Source organism: Pectinophora gossypiella, chromosome 29 (genome assembly GCF_024362695.1).
Source record: "Pectinophora gossypiella chromosome 29, ilPecGoss1.1, whole genome shotgun sequence".
Lineage (NCBI taxonomy): Eukaryota > Metazoa > Arthropoda > Insecta > Lepidoptera > Gelechiidae > Pectinophora > Pectinophora gossypiella.
Window position 1 is genome coordinate 1,648,980 of NC_065432.1, and position 17,718 is coordinate 1,666,697.

The following is a 17,718-nucleotide window of genomic DNA, read 5'->3' on the forward strand; positions in this document are numbered from 1 at the left end:
CAAACTTTTCGACAGGGATGGATAGAGGTGCTGGTGTAGTAAAGAATTAAAAAAAAAAACGGAATCATTCATTCAATAAAACCTAATTGCCTAAAAGTTGTAAAAAAAGCGCATCAAAAGTCAAAACGACTGACGTGTATTATTTCTATCAGAATTTCCACTTTTTGAAAACGTTTGCAAAATTGAGAATTGCTGATTAGTTAATTTATCAACACAGCGATTCGTCAGGCATTTTATCGTTTTACGTCCACGTAGCGAACATATACAGGTAAAATTAATTATGCACGGTTCCGGTTTGTAAAGACATTTTTGTTTTAATACGTGGTGAACTTCTGTAAAAAAAGAAGTTTTCCCATTGAACTATTTTATATTCTGTGTAATAACTAAGTTTTTTAATTAGGTACCTTTTAGTACACAGTTGTGTTGTTTTCGTTTGTGTAGAATAACTTTATAACTTTGTTTCAGGTGTAAAATGTTGAAGTTAGTATTTTTGGCTGCTTTTCTGCAGTGTAGCATAGGACAGCAATACCAACAAAAAGTAGCTCCAGGGGTGCCCCCACAGAATTATCAGGTAAGAAGTTATTTTATACTTATGGTAAAAATTTGCTACAGGTTCATTTTAAACTCAGTTTTTGAAACTATTATGTCAGTCAGGGAATTCCAACCATTCTTTAAATTACTAAGATTTGCTCAGACTTGCTACATGTATTATAAAAATAATCAGAATATTATTAATAAAAAAATGCTTAGTAATATTAATTTTGCAGACTATGCACTAGGGAATACCCTGTATTGAGTTCTAGGTCTAATAAGTACAATTGTTATTAACAAATAATTTTAGTAGAGTGATTAAGCCTTTCAATAGAGTAACAACTTTATTTTGTAGATCTTTTTAGTTCATGTGAACTCCCAGTGGGAGTTTTTTAACAATATTAAAAAAAATAAGCTTCAAAAGATTTAATTTTGGAACAGCAACCAACATGAGACTGATTAATAAAATATGCAAGTAATATTCAAATTACAAATTTATGGTTATAATACTAAAATGTTTGTATTATTTGAAGCTGTATAAATTTCCACTTAGCTAAATATGGTTGTTAATTGAAATTTCCATTATTTTCTTATTAATAAGGTATGTTTAGCTAATTTTACAAGTAATTTCTGTAGATACACCTATTTAACTTATTCTTCTTTAAATAGGAGATTAATCTGTTTGCTTTTAATTTTGGTCAAATTATTTATATATTTAATATTTTATATAAAATATGTATACTTACATACTTATTTTAACACCAATTTTGACTGGTGTATGTATCTACTTAATTTTGTTTTAGTTTGAAATCTCTAAAAATAGATGATGATGAATCGATGAATCGCTTCAATGTGGCCTTTTTAGAGCCCCGTTTCTTATAACAATTGTAAATAAGAGTTTAAAGTATTTGTTACAACTGTGAAACTAAAAATATTATAATAATTAAAAAAATTGTGTCTACCTGTATCTGTACCATTGTAGACATTTTGGTATTATAAAAATGGCTCCCTCAATGTTCTTTTAATATTTTATAACATCATAGTATCACGCCTGTATCACCAGAGGGATAGGCAGAGACAGAGGTGACCATGATTCTGAGTTGATATCAAGTGGATTTTTCATTAGAAAACACTCGAGGTGGCGAGGTGGTGGGCCTTTGCCTAACACCAGCGAGCCTAGCACCATAAGCACGCGACTCTTTCTCGCCGCGGCAGGGATCGTCTGTCTCTTTCTGTGCAATACTGTGAGAGAGTGATGGGTGACGAGAAAGAGTTGCGAGAAAGAGTCGCGCGCTTACGGTGCTAAATCCGCAGGTACATATGATGGTAACAACCTCCTTTGTTCTATTTTTGAATATTTTATTTTTATTATTATTTATACCATAAACTAATACTCATTCTTTTATATTACTCTATTTTCATTTTTGTTTTTTTTTTTTCTACTCACTAGGAAGGCAACAACCCACAGGTAGGCAAAACATTCTTTTTATTTTTTTATTTTCTTGGTTTCTGGCTGATATCATTATAATTGAATAGGTATACAAAAATATGTAAAATGAATATACATAATTATTCTGTTTTTTTCTACGGGTTTTGTATAAAATGTAAGTTAAATTATTTTCATTTTATATAAGTAGGTGCTAATTATAAGTAGAATATGTAAATTTTAATTTTGTTACTTATAATTATTTATTTATAGCTCCACGTATAAAATACTCTTTAATTTTACACCACTTTTTATAAAAAAAAAGTTTTTTAGTAAAACTTTTTGAACTTATTTGTGGAATTTTTTGGAAAAGTACATTCTGCACTTTTCTGGACTGAAATAAATAACTTCTACATAACATAAACAGCCTATATGCGCCACCATTCAATAATGCAGGCGTGAAACGCGCTAAACTGTGGATCTAGCTGGCCAACGAAGGCGAAGCGAATAAATGATATCTGATTTCTGATTTCAACCTGTTGGGTCCGCCATAACTTACTGATGTAAGTAAGCAGTCGTTACATGAGCCTATGTCAGGAGGCGGCTGTTGGCGGCTCAATAGTAACCCTGACACCAGGGTTGATGAGGTTGGTCATACGGTCACCAGCATTAATATGTATACACTTTGGTACCATGTCACATTAACATTTTTGACAAATTGAACTGTAAGTCTCACTAAATGTCAAATATGTTAGTGCGACAGAGTCCTAAAGTGGGTACATTATATTGCTCATGACTGTACACCTCACAACCCACAAGATAGAAGAATAAGTTCTGTTGTTCGATATATTTGTGTTTTGTTTCTAGAACTATCAGCCACCCCCTCCTCCGCCCCAACATATGCAACAGGTGAGTGCATTTTTTTGGCCCTAGTCCTACTGTTTCATGTTTTCCTTTCTTTTCTTTTTTTTTGAATCCAGTTTGTATTACATAATTTATAGACTTTAATACAATGGTATTCCGGCTCGACCATTATAGACCACGATACGGCTCACCTATCACGTTGGTCTAACAAAAGCTCGGCGAGGTGTGGGTTATACTTAGTTCATCTTGCAATGGTCGCACCTCTGGCTACCCCAATTGGGATAGTCGTGATTATGATATCTCCATTAAAACAGACCATTATAACACCAATCTTACTTAATAATTTATATTGCAGCAACAACCCCCCCAACAACAGTATCAACCGCCTCCCCCACAACAACAACAATATCAACCGCCCCCTCAACAACAGTATCAACAACAGGTGCCCGTGCAACAACAGCCGCCCCAACAACACGGACACGGACATCATGGAGGTTGGTTTTAAATGTTTTACAATACAATACGGAGGAGCTCGGTGGCGCAGCGGTAAACGCGCTCGGTCTGCGATTGTTGAAGTTAAGCAACTTTCGCAAAGGCCGGTCATAGGATGGGTGACCACAAAAAAAAAGTTTTCATCTCGAGCTCCTCCGTGCTTCGGAAGGCACGTTAAGCCGTTGGTCCCGGCTGCATTAGCAGTCGTTAATAACCACCAATCCGCACTGGGCCCGCGTGATGGTTTAAGGCCCGATCTCCCTATCCATCCATAGGGAAGGCCCGTGCCCCAGCAGTGGGGACGTTAATGGGCTGGTGATGATGATGATGACCAAAGTGTATACATATTAATGCTCGTGACCGTACTATAAATCTCTGCCTACCCCTTTGGGGATATAGGCATGATGCTATGTTATGTTTATTAAACATAACATATTTATTGGTTTTAGCCGATGTTCATTCGGGTAAGTGGGTTGCTGATCAGTCAAATTTATAATTTGCTGAAATAGCTAAAACGTTACTCTTTTAATATAAATAATTCATAACTTTAACCCTTTTTAACCGACTTCAAAAAAGGAGAAGGTTCTCAATTCGACCGGCCTGTCTTTTTATTTTTATGTATGTTCCCCGATTAGTCGAAGACGCCTGGATTAATTTGGATTTTTTTCTTATTACGAGTATTTTTCCTTTTATCCGAATTCATTGTAGGTAAGAATTACCGATCCGATTACACATCCGAAATAAAAATAAAAACATAAACAGCAATAATGCTATTTGACATTTGTTTGCATTGCGCAATTACTTTTATATGCGCAAATGTCAAGTTGCAATATTGCTTTCTTAGATGAATTGCTTCGATGTGGCCATTTTAACCCCCCCAGAATCTGAATGAGCTGAATCACCCCCTCAGTATCTGTTAAGGAGTCGCTCACACCCCTCACCCTCACCCAGGTCACTGCCTTATGTCTTCAATTTTCTATTTCAGATCCCCAACTCCTGAGTCCTGCCAACATGGACCACGAAAAAGAGTAAGTTTTCAACTTTCATGTGAATCCTACTAGGGTTAGGGTTAACCGATAATTTAATCGACTGTATATTGAATAATTTCTAAGCCCCTAAATAATTTAAATGTCGATTTAATCGATAGTATTGATTATATCTTCGATTAATCGATTGTAATTGGTTTATTAGTAGAACTTCGAATATATCGATTAAATCGATACATTCGATAGGCATATCGATATTTAGATTACTATTGTTTTTGTTTATTTATCCATTAATCGATTATACGGAAACACTAATTGGGGTGGGTAACGATCTGGAGGTCCCGGGTTCAAATCCCGGTGGGGACATATCACGAAAATCACTTCGTGATCCCTAGTTTTGGTTAGGACATTACAGGCTGATCACCTGATTGTCCGAAAGTAAGATGATCCGTGCTTCGGAAGGCACGTTAAGCCGTTGGTCCCGGTTACTGCTTTCTGATGCAAGTTAGTAGTCGTTACATGAGCCATGTCAGGGGCCTTTGGCGGCTCAATAGAAACTCTGACACCAGGGTTGATGGGGTTGGTAATCCACCTCACAACCCAAACGTTGGACAAGAAGATTGGGGTGGATAGAGTGTGTGTGACGTCTGACACCATACGATTGGAGGCTAAAGTAAGACCGAGGGGGTGAGGTAAACCTAGCTCAGCCGCTGGTGGGGAGCGGAGAGTTGCCGTTCTATACGTAGTCATCATCATCAATTTAAGAGCCACGCTCTTGTCGGTGCAGCATTTTCCATGCTACTTGTTTAGGGAAAAATAGGGCAGTGGTTTCCCTCTTGGCTTCCGCCCCGCAGTACTCTGTCTGGCGCGAGTGGGATGGCGCCCAGAGTAGTCTATTACAAAGCCGTACTAGGACTCCTGTCCTCCGCCTCTGAATAGTACTGACAGTTGGGATTAACTGTCTGAGAACTGATATTAGGCAGCTAAATTACTCAATTGTATACTAATATTTTATGTTTTTTTTTTTTTAAAGAACGACTAGGGCCCTGTGCCGAGGTTTTTCTTGCAGCTTCTTTTCCCCGGCTATACAGGTTGTGAGAAGCTGCAGTAGTTTTAGGCGGATGAGACGTTCGTTATGTAAAATTGACGATTCAAAGTGTAACTATGTTACAATACAATACAATACAATACAAATACACTTTATTGCACCAAAATAAAAAGAAATAATTACAAAAAGTCTCTTAACTAAGTACATGGCAAATGTCGGCCTTATCGCTTAAAGCGATTTCTTCCAGACAACCATAAGGTGAGGAAAAAGGTAAAAAAAAAATTGAAAGATTGCGGGTACAAACTATGCATACAACTTAACAACAAATACATACAAATAAATATATAACATACTTACAAATATAATGGCCCCGATTCCTGCAGACACCGCCTAATTTTATTTTAGGTTATATCCGTCATTTTCGTATCCGTCGAAAAGGAAAGGGACGGATGATTCACAGCTCTTAATTTTAGGAAGAATGAGTAAATTAATGTGTCGGGTTATTGACTGACGTAAAATTTTTAGACGGTTGGTTTAGATTTATGCTTAAAATTGACGTGTGTTCCATAAATTTTATGCTTGTCGATTACCCGTCCCTTTCCTTTTCGGCGGATGAGAAAATGACAGATATAACTTAAAATAAAATTAGATGGTATTTACAGGAATTAGCACCATTAGGCAGCTAAATTACTCAATTATATACTAATATTTTGTTTTTTTTTTTTAAAGAACGTCTAGGGCCCTGTGCCGAGGTTTTTCTTGCAGCTTCTTTTCCCCGGCTATACAGGTTGTGAGAAGCTGCAGTACTTTTAGGCGGATGAGACGTTCGTTATGTAAAATTGACGATTCAAAGTGTAACTATGTTACCTATTGAATAAAGATATTTTTGCATTTGAATTTGAGTTACTGCTGCCCTCTGTCAGTTTCCTATACGTAGTATTACTGCTTATTCTGTGACATTACCCCCCCAGACACATCCAAGAGCACATGGAGGTCCCGATAGACGTCTCCAAGATGTCGCAACAGGAGCTTCAGTTCCATTACTTCAAGATGCACGATGCTGATAACAACAACAAGTTAGATGGCTGTGAGCTGATCAAGTCGCTCATACATTGGCATGGTGAGATCAAATCACTTTTTTATAGCACTTGATTTTTATGACACTTCATACAAATATCCCGTTCTTACCGCGGTCGCTGAAAGTGTAACTGCGAGCGAAACTTAAAAACTTATTTTAAGAATTCAAGGCCAAGGAATTTAACAGCCTCCGTGGTCTAGTGGTTAGAGCGTTAGGCTCACGATCTGGATGTCCGGGTTCGATTCCCGATGGGGACATTGTCGAAATCACTTTGTGAGACTGTCCTTTGTTTGGTAAGGACTTTTCAGGCTTGAATCACCTGATTGTCCGAAAAAGTAAGATGATTCCGTGCTTCGGAGGGCACGTTAAGCCGTTGGTCCCGGCTATTAGCCGTAAAAACACCTCCACCAACCCGCAGTGGAGCAGCGTGGTGGAGTATGCTCCATACCCCCTCCGGTTGATTGAGGGGAGGCCTGTGCCCAGCAGTGGGACGTATATAGGCAGTTTATGTTTATGTTATGTTAAGAATTCAAGGGTGGAAAATGGTCAGTTTTTTTAAAAATAGTAAAATAAATATCCCTTAGCTTACAACACCGCTCAAGTCGAAAATTGGCGGTTTTTACATATTAATGCCATTGGATGAAGAAAATAAAGGTTAAAATAAAGTAAATCGTCAAAATAAGTATAAATAATTATTTATTAACCGCTAACTAGAGTATGTATTAAGTAGCAATAAAAAAATCTACAGATATTTTAAATAAGACATTTTATTTCGTCTCCTGTAAAGTTGGTAAAAATGACTTAAGCGGTGTTGTAAGCTAAGGGACGATATGTCAATTGTCAAAATTGTGATTTTGGTTCAAATCGATGCTTTTTAAAGATTTTCCTGGCCACGTTCCCCAAAAAATATAGATGGCATTGTATTGCGGAACTGCAGAGGGGTTGAGGTCGGCTCCCGATACGAATTGGTGCGGGGGGGGGGGGGAGTTATCGTTCTATACGTAGTATTATTCTTTAGTGTATGTCATAACTTGTCAAGATAACGACTCACGATCCGGAGGTCCCGGGTTCGAATCCCGGTGGGGACATGCCACGAAAATTTCTTTGTGATCCCTAGTTTGGTTAGGACATTACAGGCTGATCACCTGATTGTCCGAAAGTAAGATGATCCGTGCTTCGGAAGGCACGTTAAGCCGTTGGTCCCGGTTACTACTTACTGATGTAAGTATGTAGTCGTTGCATGAGCCATGTCAGGGGCCGTTGGCGGCTCAATAATAACCCTGACACCAGGATTGATGAGGTTGGTAACCGGGTAATTCACCTCACTACCAACACTATAGAAGAAGACTTGTCAAGATATGATCAAATATTTATTAATTGTTTTTTCTTTATTTTCAATGTCCTGCGATTCGTAGGTAACTATAACAGTTTCGTTAATGGGACAAATTTGTTTTTGTGGGATATCATGTATCCTTAAACATCAAGAAAGGGTATACATTGTTTTAAGTTTACGCGGTTACTGGTGCTAATTCCTGTAAATACCATCTAATTTTATTTTAAGTTATATCTGTCCTTTTCTTATCCGCCGAAAAGGAAAGGGACGGGTAATCGACAAGCATAAAATTTATGGAACACACGTCAATTTTAAGCACAAATCTAAACCAACCGTTTAAAAATTTTACGTCAGTCAATAACCCGACACATTAATTTACTCATTCTTCCTAAAATTAAGAGCTGTGAATCATCCGTCCCTTTCCTTTTCGACGGATACGAAAATGACGGATATAACCTAAAATAAAATTAGGCGGTGTCTGCAGGAATCGGGGCCATTATCATAATTAAAATACATAATAACGGGTTCTTACCGCGTTTAAAGTAGGGATATCGGGAGTCTCATATCCCTACTTTAAATTATGTGTTTTAATTATCAAGAAAGGGTGTAAAAAAACATAAAGAACTGTTATTACGTTCATGGGGTTATGTTTGTGATAATAAAACCTTTATGTTGTTTTAAATGTCATTTATTAATTGTGTGTCTCTGCAGGGCCTGCACGGTTACGCTATCGCTCACTAGATTTTTTTTTCGGTGTTTATTTATCGCCCTTACGGCATGGCAACCAGCTTTGAGTAATAACCGTATTTTATCTATCCACGTAGACAGCTTTCGCTGCGTCTAGTTATCAAATAACTTGTATACCAACATTGATTTAAAACATGTGTTGCTGTTTCTTGTCATTTCTTCTCCTCAGCCATAACACCTTGCGAAATGACCTTAAATTCAAAAATGTTACATTGACCTTGAACAAGTTTATCCATGATAATTACGTTGAATAAATGACTCTGATTTCTGATTTCTATTGAAATAGAAAAATAGAAATTGTTTATTATAACAGGACGCCACACACAAAGACAATAACATCACTTAAAATTTTTCACAAAACAATTACAAAAAGCATAGGAAGATGTTCATTACAATGATCATAAGGTGGTGGTGGACGTCCTGAGATAAAAGGGCCTCACTCAGCACAAGTCGCTGATATTATGTGGACCCTACTGGGTGAGGCACGAACGTCGTGTTTCATAAATATACGTTAATATTCGTAGGTACATAGATTAAATTTTACCAAATTACTTAAAATATAATTTAGGTGTACATAAAAAATATATATATATTATCACAATTGGTGCACGAACCGTGTAGCTAGCTGTTTAAGTATCATTTTATTCGTCGCAACCAGCGGTTTTTATCGCGCGCGCCGCGATAACGCAACTCGTGCAGACCGTGGTGTTACAGTCTTCGTAGATATCATCCATCCTTTCCTTTTTATCGATTAGCAGAACAAGGTCACAAGCAGCAACCCCAACAGGGTACTCCGCCTGTTGGGGAGAAAATCTTCACCGACGAGGAATTAGTGAACCTCATCGACCCCATACTGAACATGGATGACCACAATAAGGATGGGTACATCGACTACCCAGAGTTCGTCAGAGCGCAGCAGAAGAGCCAACAGCAAGAACAAGGAAAGTAGATAGTGTTTTAATTTTATCGTTTTATGTAGAAAATTTACATTTGGATGAATTTGTTACTAATACTAATATTAAAAGTTTTATAGTAAACGTTGAACTTATTCAAGTAAGGCTCTTGACAGACCGACCGCATTTCAACTGCAATCCAACCGCAAATTGCAGTTCGGGTGCAGTTTGAATGCAGTTGACACGACTGCAATAGAACTGCAAACCGACTGTGCAGCACGACTGCACGCCGACTGCAATTGAACCGCAATCGGACTGCCCGTTTGGTTTGCAGTTCTATTGCAGTCGTGTCAACTGCATCGGAACTGCAATTTGGCAGTCGGATTGCTGTTGAAATGCGGTCTGTCTGCCTAGAGCCTTATTCCCTTATTCCACTCTCAATAAAGTCTCGCATGCTCGCCGGTTTAGACTATTCTTGACTTGGCCTTTCTTTAAAACATCCTGAATCTGCTTGTGAAGAATAGATAGCAGTACACGCGGCTCGGTTGCCGTGCCGCGGGGACTGAAGTATAGACGCAAATTTATCCAAATAAAATTTTCTAAAGTTAAAACAAGCGACTCGAATTATTTATAAGCCAACCACTTACCTAATACTTTGTCTGATTGATGTTAAAAATGTTAATTATACAAATTATAACTATCTGTCAGAAGGTACCTAATATATCTTTACAATTCAACATGTATTCAATCAGTGTTTATTATAAAACTATCTTGTTACTGGTGCTGCTTCGCGTACACACAATCTAATTTTATTTTAAGTTAAACCTGTCATTTTCTTATCCACCGAAAAGGAAAGGGACGGGTAATCGAGGCGTAAAATTTATGGAACACACGTCAATTTTAGGATAACTTTTTAATAAAAATACCCTTTGTTTATTATCTGACTTTAAAAAACTAACCAAGTAAGATTATACAAAGTTTTCCTTATATCTAGTAAGTTCCTAATTATAGATTTCAGACGTCTTATAGGATAACTTAAAATAATCTTAAACAATCCTTTTACATTGACAGAATTAAGTTGACAGCCTTCAAACGGGTTGCATTTGATTCGTCCGGGTTACTGTTTCATTCGTTCATTTTAAAATTAACACCTGTCGTTCATCCGTCCCTTTCCTTTTCGGCCGATACGAAAAAGACAGGTATAACTAAAAAAATAGAAGGTGTCTGCAGGACTCAGGGCCTATATTGACCTTTTTGTATTGTTGTGAAACTATTTGAAAACTGTTATTGAAATGTAGTTTAGATCTGATATATCTCTGTACGAAATCAAGATTATATTATTATACCAGAGGCGACGAATAGTATAAGGCGCCTCCGGTAAGAGGCGACCATGATTATGTCAGCTAGCGAAGTCTGGTGACGTTGACAGAAATCACCTGGGGGGTTGAAGTGGCCAGTGGGATAACTATGGTCGCCTCTAACCGGAGGCGCCTTATACTATTCGTCGCCTCTGGTATATAATCTTGATTTTTACCGAGATATAAAAATCAATCTGGGGGGCTAAAATGGCCACATCGAAGCAATTCATCTAAGAAAGCAATATTGCAATTTGACATTTGGTGACATTTGCACTTATAAAAATAAGTGCGCAATGCAAACAAATGTCAAATAGCAATATTGCTTTCTTAGATGAATTGCTTCGACGTGGTCATCTTAGCCCGCCTGATATATCTCGGTAAAAATCAAGATTATATACCAGAGTCGACGAATAGTATAAGGCGCCTCCGGTTAGAGGCGACCATAATTATGTCATAGACTAAAGCTACCGAAGTCTGGCGACGTTGATAGCAATCACCTGACGTGTCCGCGCATATTTGATATATGTCGCTCGACAAATGTCGCCTAGTCGAGACAAGACTTTACAATACACTGAATATAATAAAGATTAAACAATAAATATTATTTTTTGCCGACAAAATCATAGACTATGGTAAATATTCGAACACCGGTAGCCAAGACCATTACCGTTAACGCAAAAATTTGCTTAGAATCTTTGGACTTTTTGCGAATATCCAGTTAGAATTTACGTAAGTTGTCGACATGCATATATTCTTCTGTCGTGTGGGTTGTGTGAGGTGATTACCAACCTCAGCAACCCTGGTGTCAGGGTTATTATTGAGCCGTCAAAGGCAATGTAACGATTACTCACTTACACCAGTAAGTAGTAACCGGGACCAACGGCTTAACGTGCCTTCCGAAGCACGGATCATCTTACTTTCGGACAATCAAGTGATCAGCTTGTAATGTACTAATCAAACTAAGGATCACAAAGTGATTTTTGTGATATGTCCCCATCGGGATTCGAACCCGGGACCTCCGGATCGTGAGCCCTACGCATATGTTCGAACTGGATATTTGCTTAAAGACAAAAGATTCTAAGATATGTTTACGCTCACGGTATTAATGATGTTGACGCCTGAAGTTCGAATAAACTACCTATTATCACAGCATTCCTAACACTGTCGCATTATTGAGATTTAAAAAAAAGACTATTGACAATGTATTTTTTTAAATAAACTTATTTCCTACTTGTAAGGTTTTATACTTCATTTTTTTATTCTTATTTCGAAAGAGGTGATAATAGTTAAGAAATAAGGTATGTTGTTGCATTCTGCTCAAAAAGTACTTAAAGCTGTTCCCTTTGCTGTTTTTAAGATTTTTTGTCAACACATAGCATCTGTATTCCCGGGGAAGTAGGCAGAGGTGAGAGTTGTTTGAGGGATGACTTTGAGGGATGATCGTGCCATGATTCTGAGTTAATATCAAGTGGAATTAATTATCCGTCGCCAAATTCATGGTCTTTTAAATTGTTTTCAATTCTTTTACTTTTGGAAAATTCCACTTGATATCAACTCAGAATCATGGTCTGAATCATCCCTCAAATGGGTGAATCTCAAAATTTCAAGTTTGGTGGCGAAATTTCATATTATTTTTTCGTGAAAAATTGGGTTCCGACATGAAAAAGATCCAAAGGGTCCTCGGTTCCGACATGAAAAAGGAATTTTTCAATTCCCAATTTCCCCACTTTTTCACGAAAAAATTATATGACAGTCCGCCACCAAACTTGGCACATTTTGATATTCACCCAAATACACCTACTCCTCAGTAGCTATGTTTACGTCTCATGATTGTGTCCCATGAGCCTATTGCCATTAACTGCGGGCTTGTTTCTCGCCGCGATAGAAATCATCTGTCTCTTTCTGTGCAGTACTGTGAGAGAGTGACGGGTGACGTATGTCGAGGCGAGAAAGAGTCGCGCGCTTACGGTGCTAAACCCGCTGATGTCAATTATCTATGATCTAAAAAAAATATATAAAATTGACAAATGTTTATAATGTGACTAATTACCACCATGGACATGCTGTTGAGACAATTTATAATGTTTGACACCTCAGTGTATGTACCTACACAGCTTCTCAATAAATGTTTCTTAAACGTGAATTTAAACTCAAAAGTCGAATTCAGTGGTATGACCCCATCCCGGGATTCGATCCCGTGACACTTCTTGTAGTCATTTAGTATCAGAGATTATAAAAAAGACATAATTTTCAACTCAGTTGGTAACTATTATCACCTTTTCTGAAAATGTCTTAACTTAAAAACAATTGAAAATCGAATTTTCTACGAATAAAAAAAAAGAAAATAGTTTTACTGTCTGCTCTATTGGTTGTATACAATGGAAAAAAAATAAAAAGAAGAAAAAGAGACGCTCAAAAAATGTGCTTCCAGATTTAATTTTAATTTATTTTTTTTATTTAAAATCTGTTTTAGTTGTATCTCGAATATTTTCTTCTTGTAAATATATTTTTTTGTCCATTAGTTCTACTTTTATAGTCATGGGAATTTTGTAATTTGCCTTGAAAACTTATTGCTTATTACCAAATTTAAATATTTGACAGCCCAGCAAAGTTTAATCGAATTATTTGATAATTGGATTCAATTTTGCTTGTCTGTTAAATATTTAAATACATGTTCACCGCTTGTTTATTTTTTATGGATAATGTCTAAGAATAGAAGGTCAGACAGGCAGTCGCTTCTGTAAAAAACCGGACCTGTCAAATCTTCAGGTTAGGTAAGCGGACCCTGTGAACACGGGACATAGAATGTTCTTATGACTATAAAAGTAGAATTTAGTCTATTTTAAGTAATATTTAGTTTTGTTTTTAACTTAGTTCTGTCACAATTTTCCAATTTGTAATAGTCAGACCACGAAATGGTCATTTATGAAGCCATTTTGGATTTAGAAAATGAAAAATAATAAATAGGCATAATGTCATCTCATCAATAAAATCATATTATATAAAAAAGAAATATAGGTACTTATTGTAATTAATAAAAAAATTTGGCTTACAGCCATTATAAAAAAAAAAAATTATTTTCCTGTCTGAACTTTTTTAAATTTTTTTTTCGATACTTGCCATTCCACAAAGTGACATTACAAAATAAGATTCCATTAAATAAGATTTTATTCGTCAATTATTTTTTATATTTTTCACAAAATCGTTTCTTTGAATCTCTCGAAACAGATCTTGTTCCTTGTTTTCTAAATCCAAAACTGGTCAGTAAGAACTAATAAGAAGTGTTTCAAGTGCCACGCTTTGCGAATGTATATGTATATTTTGATGGTGGTTAAGACACGCGTGAGGACTATTGTATACAAAAATAGCTTAAAAGGGTTTGAAAAAGCCACATCGAAGCAAAAGGGTAGCTTCCAACTAGTCGAATCAGTTACTTAAACACACATCAAAACACGAAATTACTATGGAATTTATATAAAAAGCAACCTCTGACAAAATGTCGAACTTATTATTACATTTTTCATTATTTATAAATAAGTTAAATAGAAAAAGGAAAACGTTTTTGTCACCTTTAGATCTGTCTTTATTTATTAATCAGAATTTCATAATTTATCTTTGACCTAGGAAACTACCGAATTCATCTAAAAGAACGATTTTGCTATTTGACATTTATTGAAATTGCGCGGCAAATGTCTTCAATGTGGCCATTTTTAAACCCCCCCCCCCCCCCCCCAGTAGGGCCAATATGCGCAACGTGATAAAAAATTGTCACGATTATTTTATCGATTCTGACGATATAATTATGTCGATTTGTCGATTGGTGCTAAAATATTGTGAACCCAAATAAGTCGTGTTGTTCTGTTCAAATACGAACAAAATCACGTGGCACGCATGTTCGGGAAAAAAAACAAACTTATCGATTTCGACAAAATTTATTGAATTGGTCGATAATTTTATCACGTTGGGCAAGTTAGCCCTGCTGGGGGGTTAAAATGGCCACATCGAAGCAATTCATCTAAGAAAGCAATATTGCAACTTGACATTTGCGCATATAAAAGTAAGTGCGCAATGCAATCAAATGTCAAATTGCAATATTGCTTTCTTAGATGAATTGCTTCGATGTGGCCATTTTAACATCTCTGGTCTTACTGGTTTTGAGGTTGTAAAATATGAATAACAAGGATACAAGGTAAGAGAGACTGTGAAATGCATTAAATGAGTTTATAAAGAACGAAAGGGTTTTATTTCATTCTTTTTACTGACAATTTCATTCATCCATTTCGTGAATAACCTTAATTTGTATTTGTTCAAAGGTAAAGTTTTGTTTACTGATATTTTTATGTTGGTTTTAATTTAAACCCAATACCTGTCAAGTTACCCTAAAATCCCTACTAACGTCAATGGTTTCTGTCCCCAACTTTTATGGGTTTGGCCCCAGCCTTATTAGGGTCGCATACCACAGTGAATGATGAAAATATTCTTAAAAATAATATCAAAAACAATATTGAAGGCGCTGTACAGTTTTTCGTTGTTTAACCTTCTAATTTTATGGATCACAGACATATTATGCATCTTTTATCTTTGTTTTTAGGTATCAATGATGACCCTTGTTATTACAGCCAGGCACAATTACATCTTCCACTCATTATTATTCTAATCAAAATAAAGAGAAGCAATATAAGTAGCAACATAATTTTATACATAATCTGATTCAAATGTCAAACAACCTTCCTAATATCTGTGCAAGTAACAATTATTTTTATTATTTATTTATTTATTTCAAAAATTAAGTACAGACAGTGATTAAACTAACTAGCATCGTTAAACCATGGTTTGTGTCGATGCTAGGTATCTACGATGTCCGTCTTACATTATACATAGATAAGTAGGTAACAAAAACTTGTGGGTAAGCAAAAGGTAAACAAACATTTTGTGCAGTTCGTGTCTCGGCTACGCATCGCAGAGCGCAAGCAAGTGATATGATAACTACAGTTATGTGTACAGTTACAGTTTATGTATGCTTCAGCCATTTACATTGTATTTTTGATTAATTATGTACCCGAGCAATGCGAAGAGGTAATTTTCATATCAAAACTACACCATGTTTGTTGTTTTTTATCGTAGCCTGGAGAGTCCCTCATTAAATACCTTTTAGATAGATTTTTTTTATAGGTATTTTTTTTTTATTGCGGCTTTGATTGTAGGTATTTTGTCTTGTGTGTTTGTGGTGTATTGTTAATGCAGCATAAATAAATAATAAAAATATTATTTTTTAAATATTATTGTGTGATGAAAGGACAAAAAAATTGTAGGTAAGTACCGATAAAATATGTTTTTTAAAGGTTTTTAAATTTTGCTCATTGAAAAAAACAGCGGTGTCAGTGGTTTTAATAACACAGCAGTTTGAAATCGTAACGAATACTAAGGGGGATGATTCAGACCATGATTCTGAGTTAATATCCAGTGGAATTTTCAGTCGCAAAATTCATGATTTTTTTATATTATTTTCCATTCTATACTTTTGCGATCGAAAATTCCACTTGATGTTAGCTCAGAATAATGAGCTGAATCACCCCTCTCAGTTGGTTACGATGGTTCTTAAATATGATTGAGGCGACGTCTAAAAATAGGTATTTTGAGCAAAGTTCGAGGTTTTCCTTGCGAGGTTGTCGCAACTGAGGAACTGAGGAAGATTTGAGTTAAAATCTTTGAATACGGGTGAGGCTTTCGTCGTTATAATAATTAAGGTGAGTGTACGCTATTGTAACCTGGAACCTGACAGGTAAAGAAAGAAGGAAGATTCGACATACTTATTGTTTTCACATATTAAATCAAAATAATACAATTACGAATGTATGCCGAAACGGTTCCACCTCAGCATAATGTGATAGCAACTGTCAGTACTATTCAGAGGCAGAGGACAGGAGTCCTAGTACGACTTCGAAATAGACTACTCTGGGCGCCATCCCGCTCGCGTTAGACAGAGTACTGCGGGGCGGAAGGCAAGAGGGAAACCGTTGCCCTATTTTTCCCTAAAAAGTAGCACGGAGAATGCTTTCTTTTTTTTTGACGTGATTTATTATAGATTTGCCGCACACTTGGTCGGACAAATGTGGAGCACTGAAGGCTCTCATCCCGTACAACGTTTAAGGCAACAGGCCTGGGGGTGCCCAGTTGGGCGCGAACCTCGGCTCAGAGCGTCGTATGGGAGGAAAAATATTTGAAAGAATTGACCCTAGTGAGTCGATAGCGATAAGCGCTGGTTGAGGGAAATCGTCGACCAAGCCGGCGAGGTCGGTATTGGGGTCCTGATGTGTTTGGTGTCGCGAGCTGATTGGCTGCCTCTATGGGGAAGTGCTACACCGACAAGAGCGTGGCTCTTAAATCTGTGATGAAGCTATTGCATTTTTTTCAGATGGCAAACAAGAGATACAAGCAAATTATCCCGAGAAGGAGGTAGCTATGGTTGTTGATGAACTTCTCATTCGCGCTGACGCTAACGTGGACGGTTTCATCACATATCCGGAGCTGGTCTATCATTTGGAGACGCAGGGTGGTACAAAGCCTATAAAAATGTCCGATGGCCGTTTGGCTTATATATAAAATAAAGTTTCTCCATCCAAATTACTATTATTATTAAAGTCTTGCGTCAGACAGAGTACTGCGGGGCGGAAGGCAAGAGGGTAACTGCCCTATTTTTCCCTAAAAAGTAGCATTAATGCTACACCGACAAGAGCGTGGCTCTTAAATTGATGATGATGATCCAAATTATACTTTATTGCACACAAATAAATCATACAAACATTTTGTAGCCAATTGGGGTAGTCACATCCATCGCAAGGTGAACTAAGTACCCACACCTCACCTCTGTGGTCCAGCGGTTGAGCGTTGGGCTCACCGTAGGTCCCGGGTTCGAATCCCGGTGAGGACGTATCACAAAAATCTATTTGTGATCCCTAGTT

At 36.8% G+C, this 17,718-nt stretch overlaps 1 protein-coding gene across 6 annotated transcripts; it reads left to right on the top strand.

Moving 5' to 3' along the window:
• The first annotated feature begins 119 nt into the window (after positions 1-119).
• Positions 120-17,380, top strand: LOC126379592 (multiple coagulation factor deficiency protein 2 homolog). Of its 6 annotated transcripts, none has more exons than XM_050028406.1 (8): positions 120-268; positions 466-571; positions 1,982-1,999; positions 2,825-2,866; positions 3,177-3,315; positions 4,299-4,341; positions 6,319-6,467; positions 17,172-17,380. In XM_050028406.1, the coding sequence occupies exons 2-8, from the start codon at positions 473-475 to the stop codon at positions 17,357-17,359; spliced, it is 678 nt and encodes a 225-aa protein (XP_049884363.1). In that variant the 5' UTR covers positions 120-268; positions 466-472; the 3' UTR covers positions 17,360-17,380. The 6 variants fall into 6 exon arrangements, with proteins under 6 accessions (XP_049884363.1, XP_049884359.1, XP_049884362.1 ...); XM_050028402.1 differs by lacking the exon at positions 17,172-17,380 and adding an exon at positions 9,261-13,170; XM_050028405.1 differs by lacking the exon at positions 17,172-17,380 and adding an exon at positions 9,264-13,170.
• Positions 17,381-17,718: the final 338 nt, after the last annotated feature.

Coding starts and splice junctions, on each gene's coding strand:
- LOC126379592 (XM_050028402.1), top strand. CDS start 473: ATGTTGAAGTTAGTATTTTTGGCTGCTTTTCTGCAGTGTAGCATAGGA. Junction 2,867..3,176: donor CGCCCCAACATATGCAACAG/GTGAGTGCATTT, acceptor TTTATATTGCAG/CAACAACCCCCCCAACAACA. Junction 4,342..6,318: donor AACATGGACCACGAAAAAGA/GTAAGTTTTCAA, acceptor TTACCCCCCCAG/ACACATCCAAGAGCACATGG.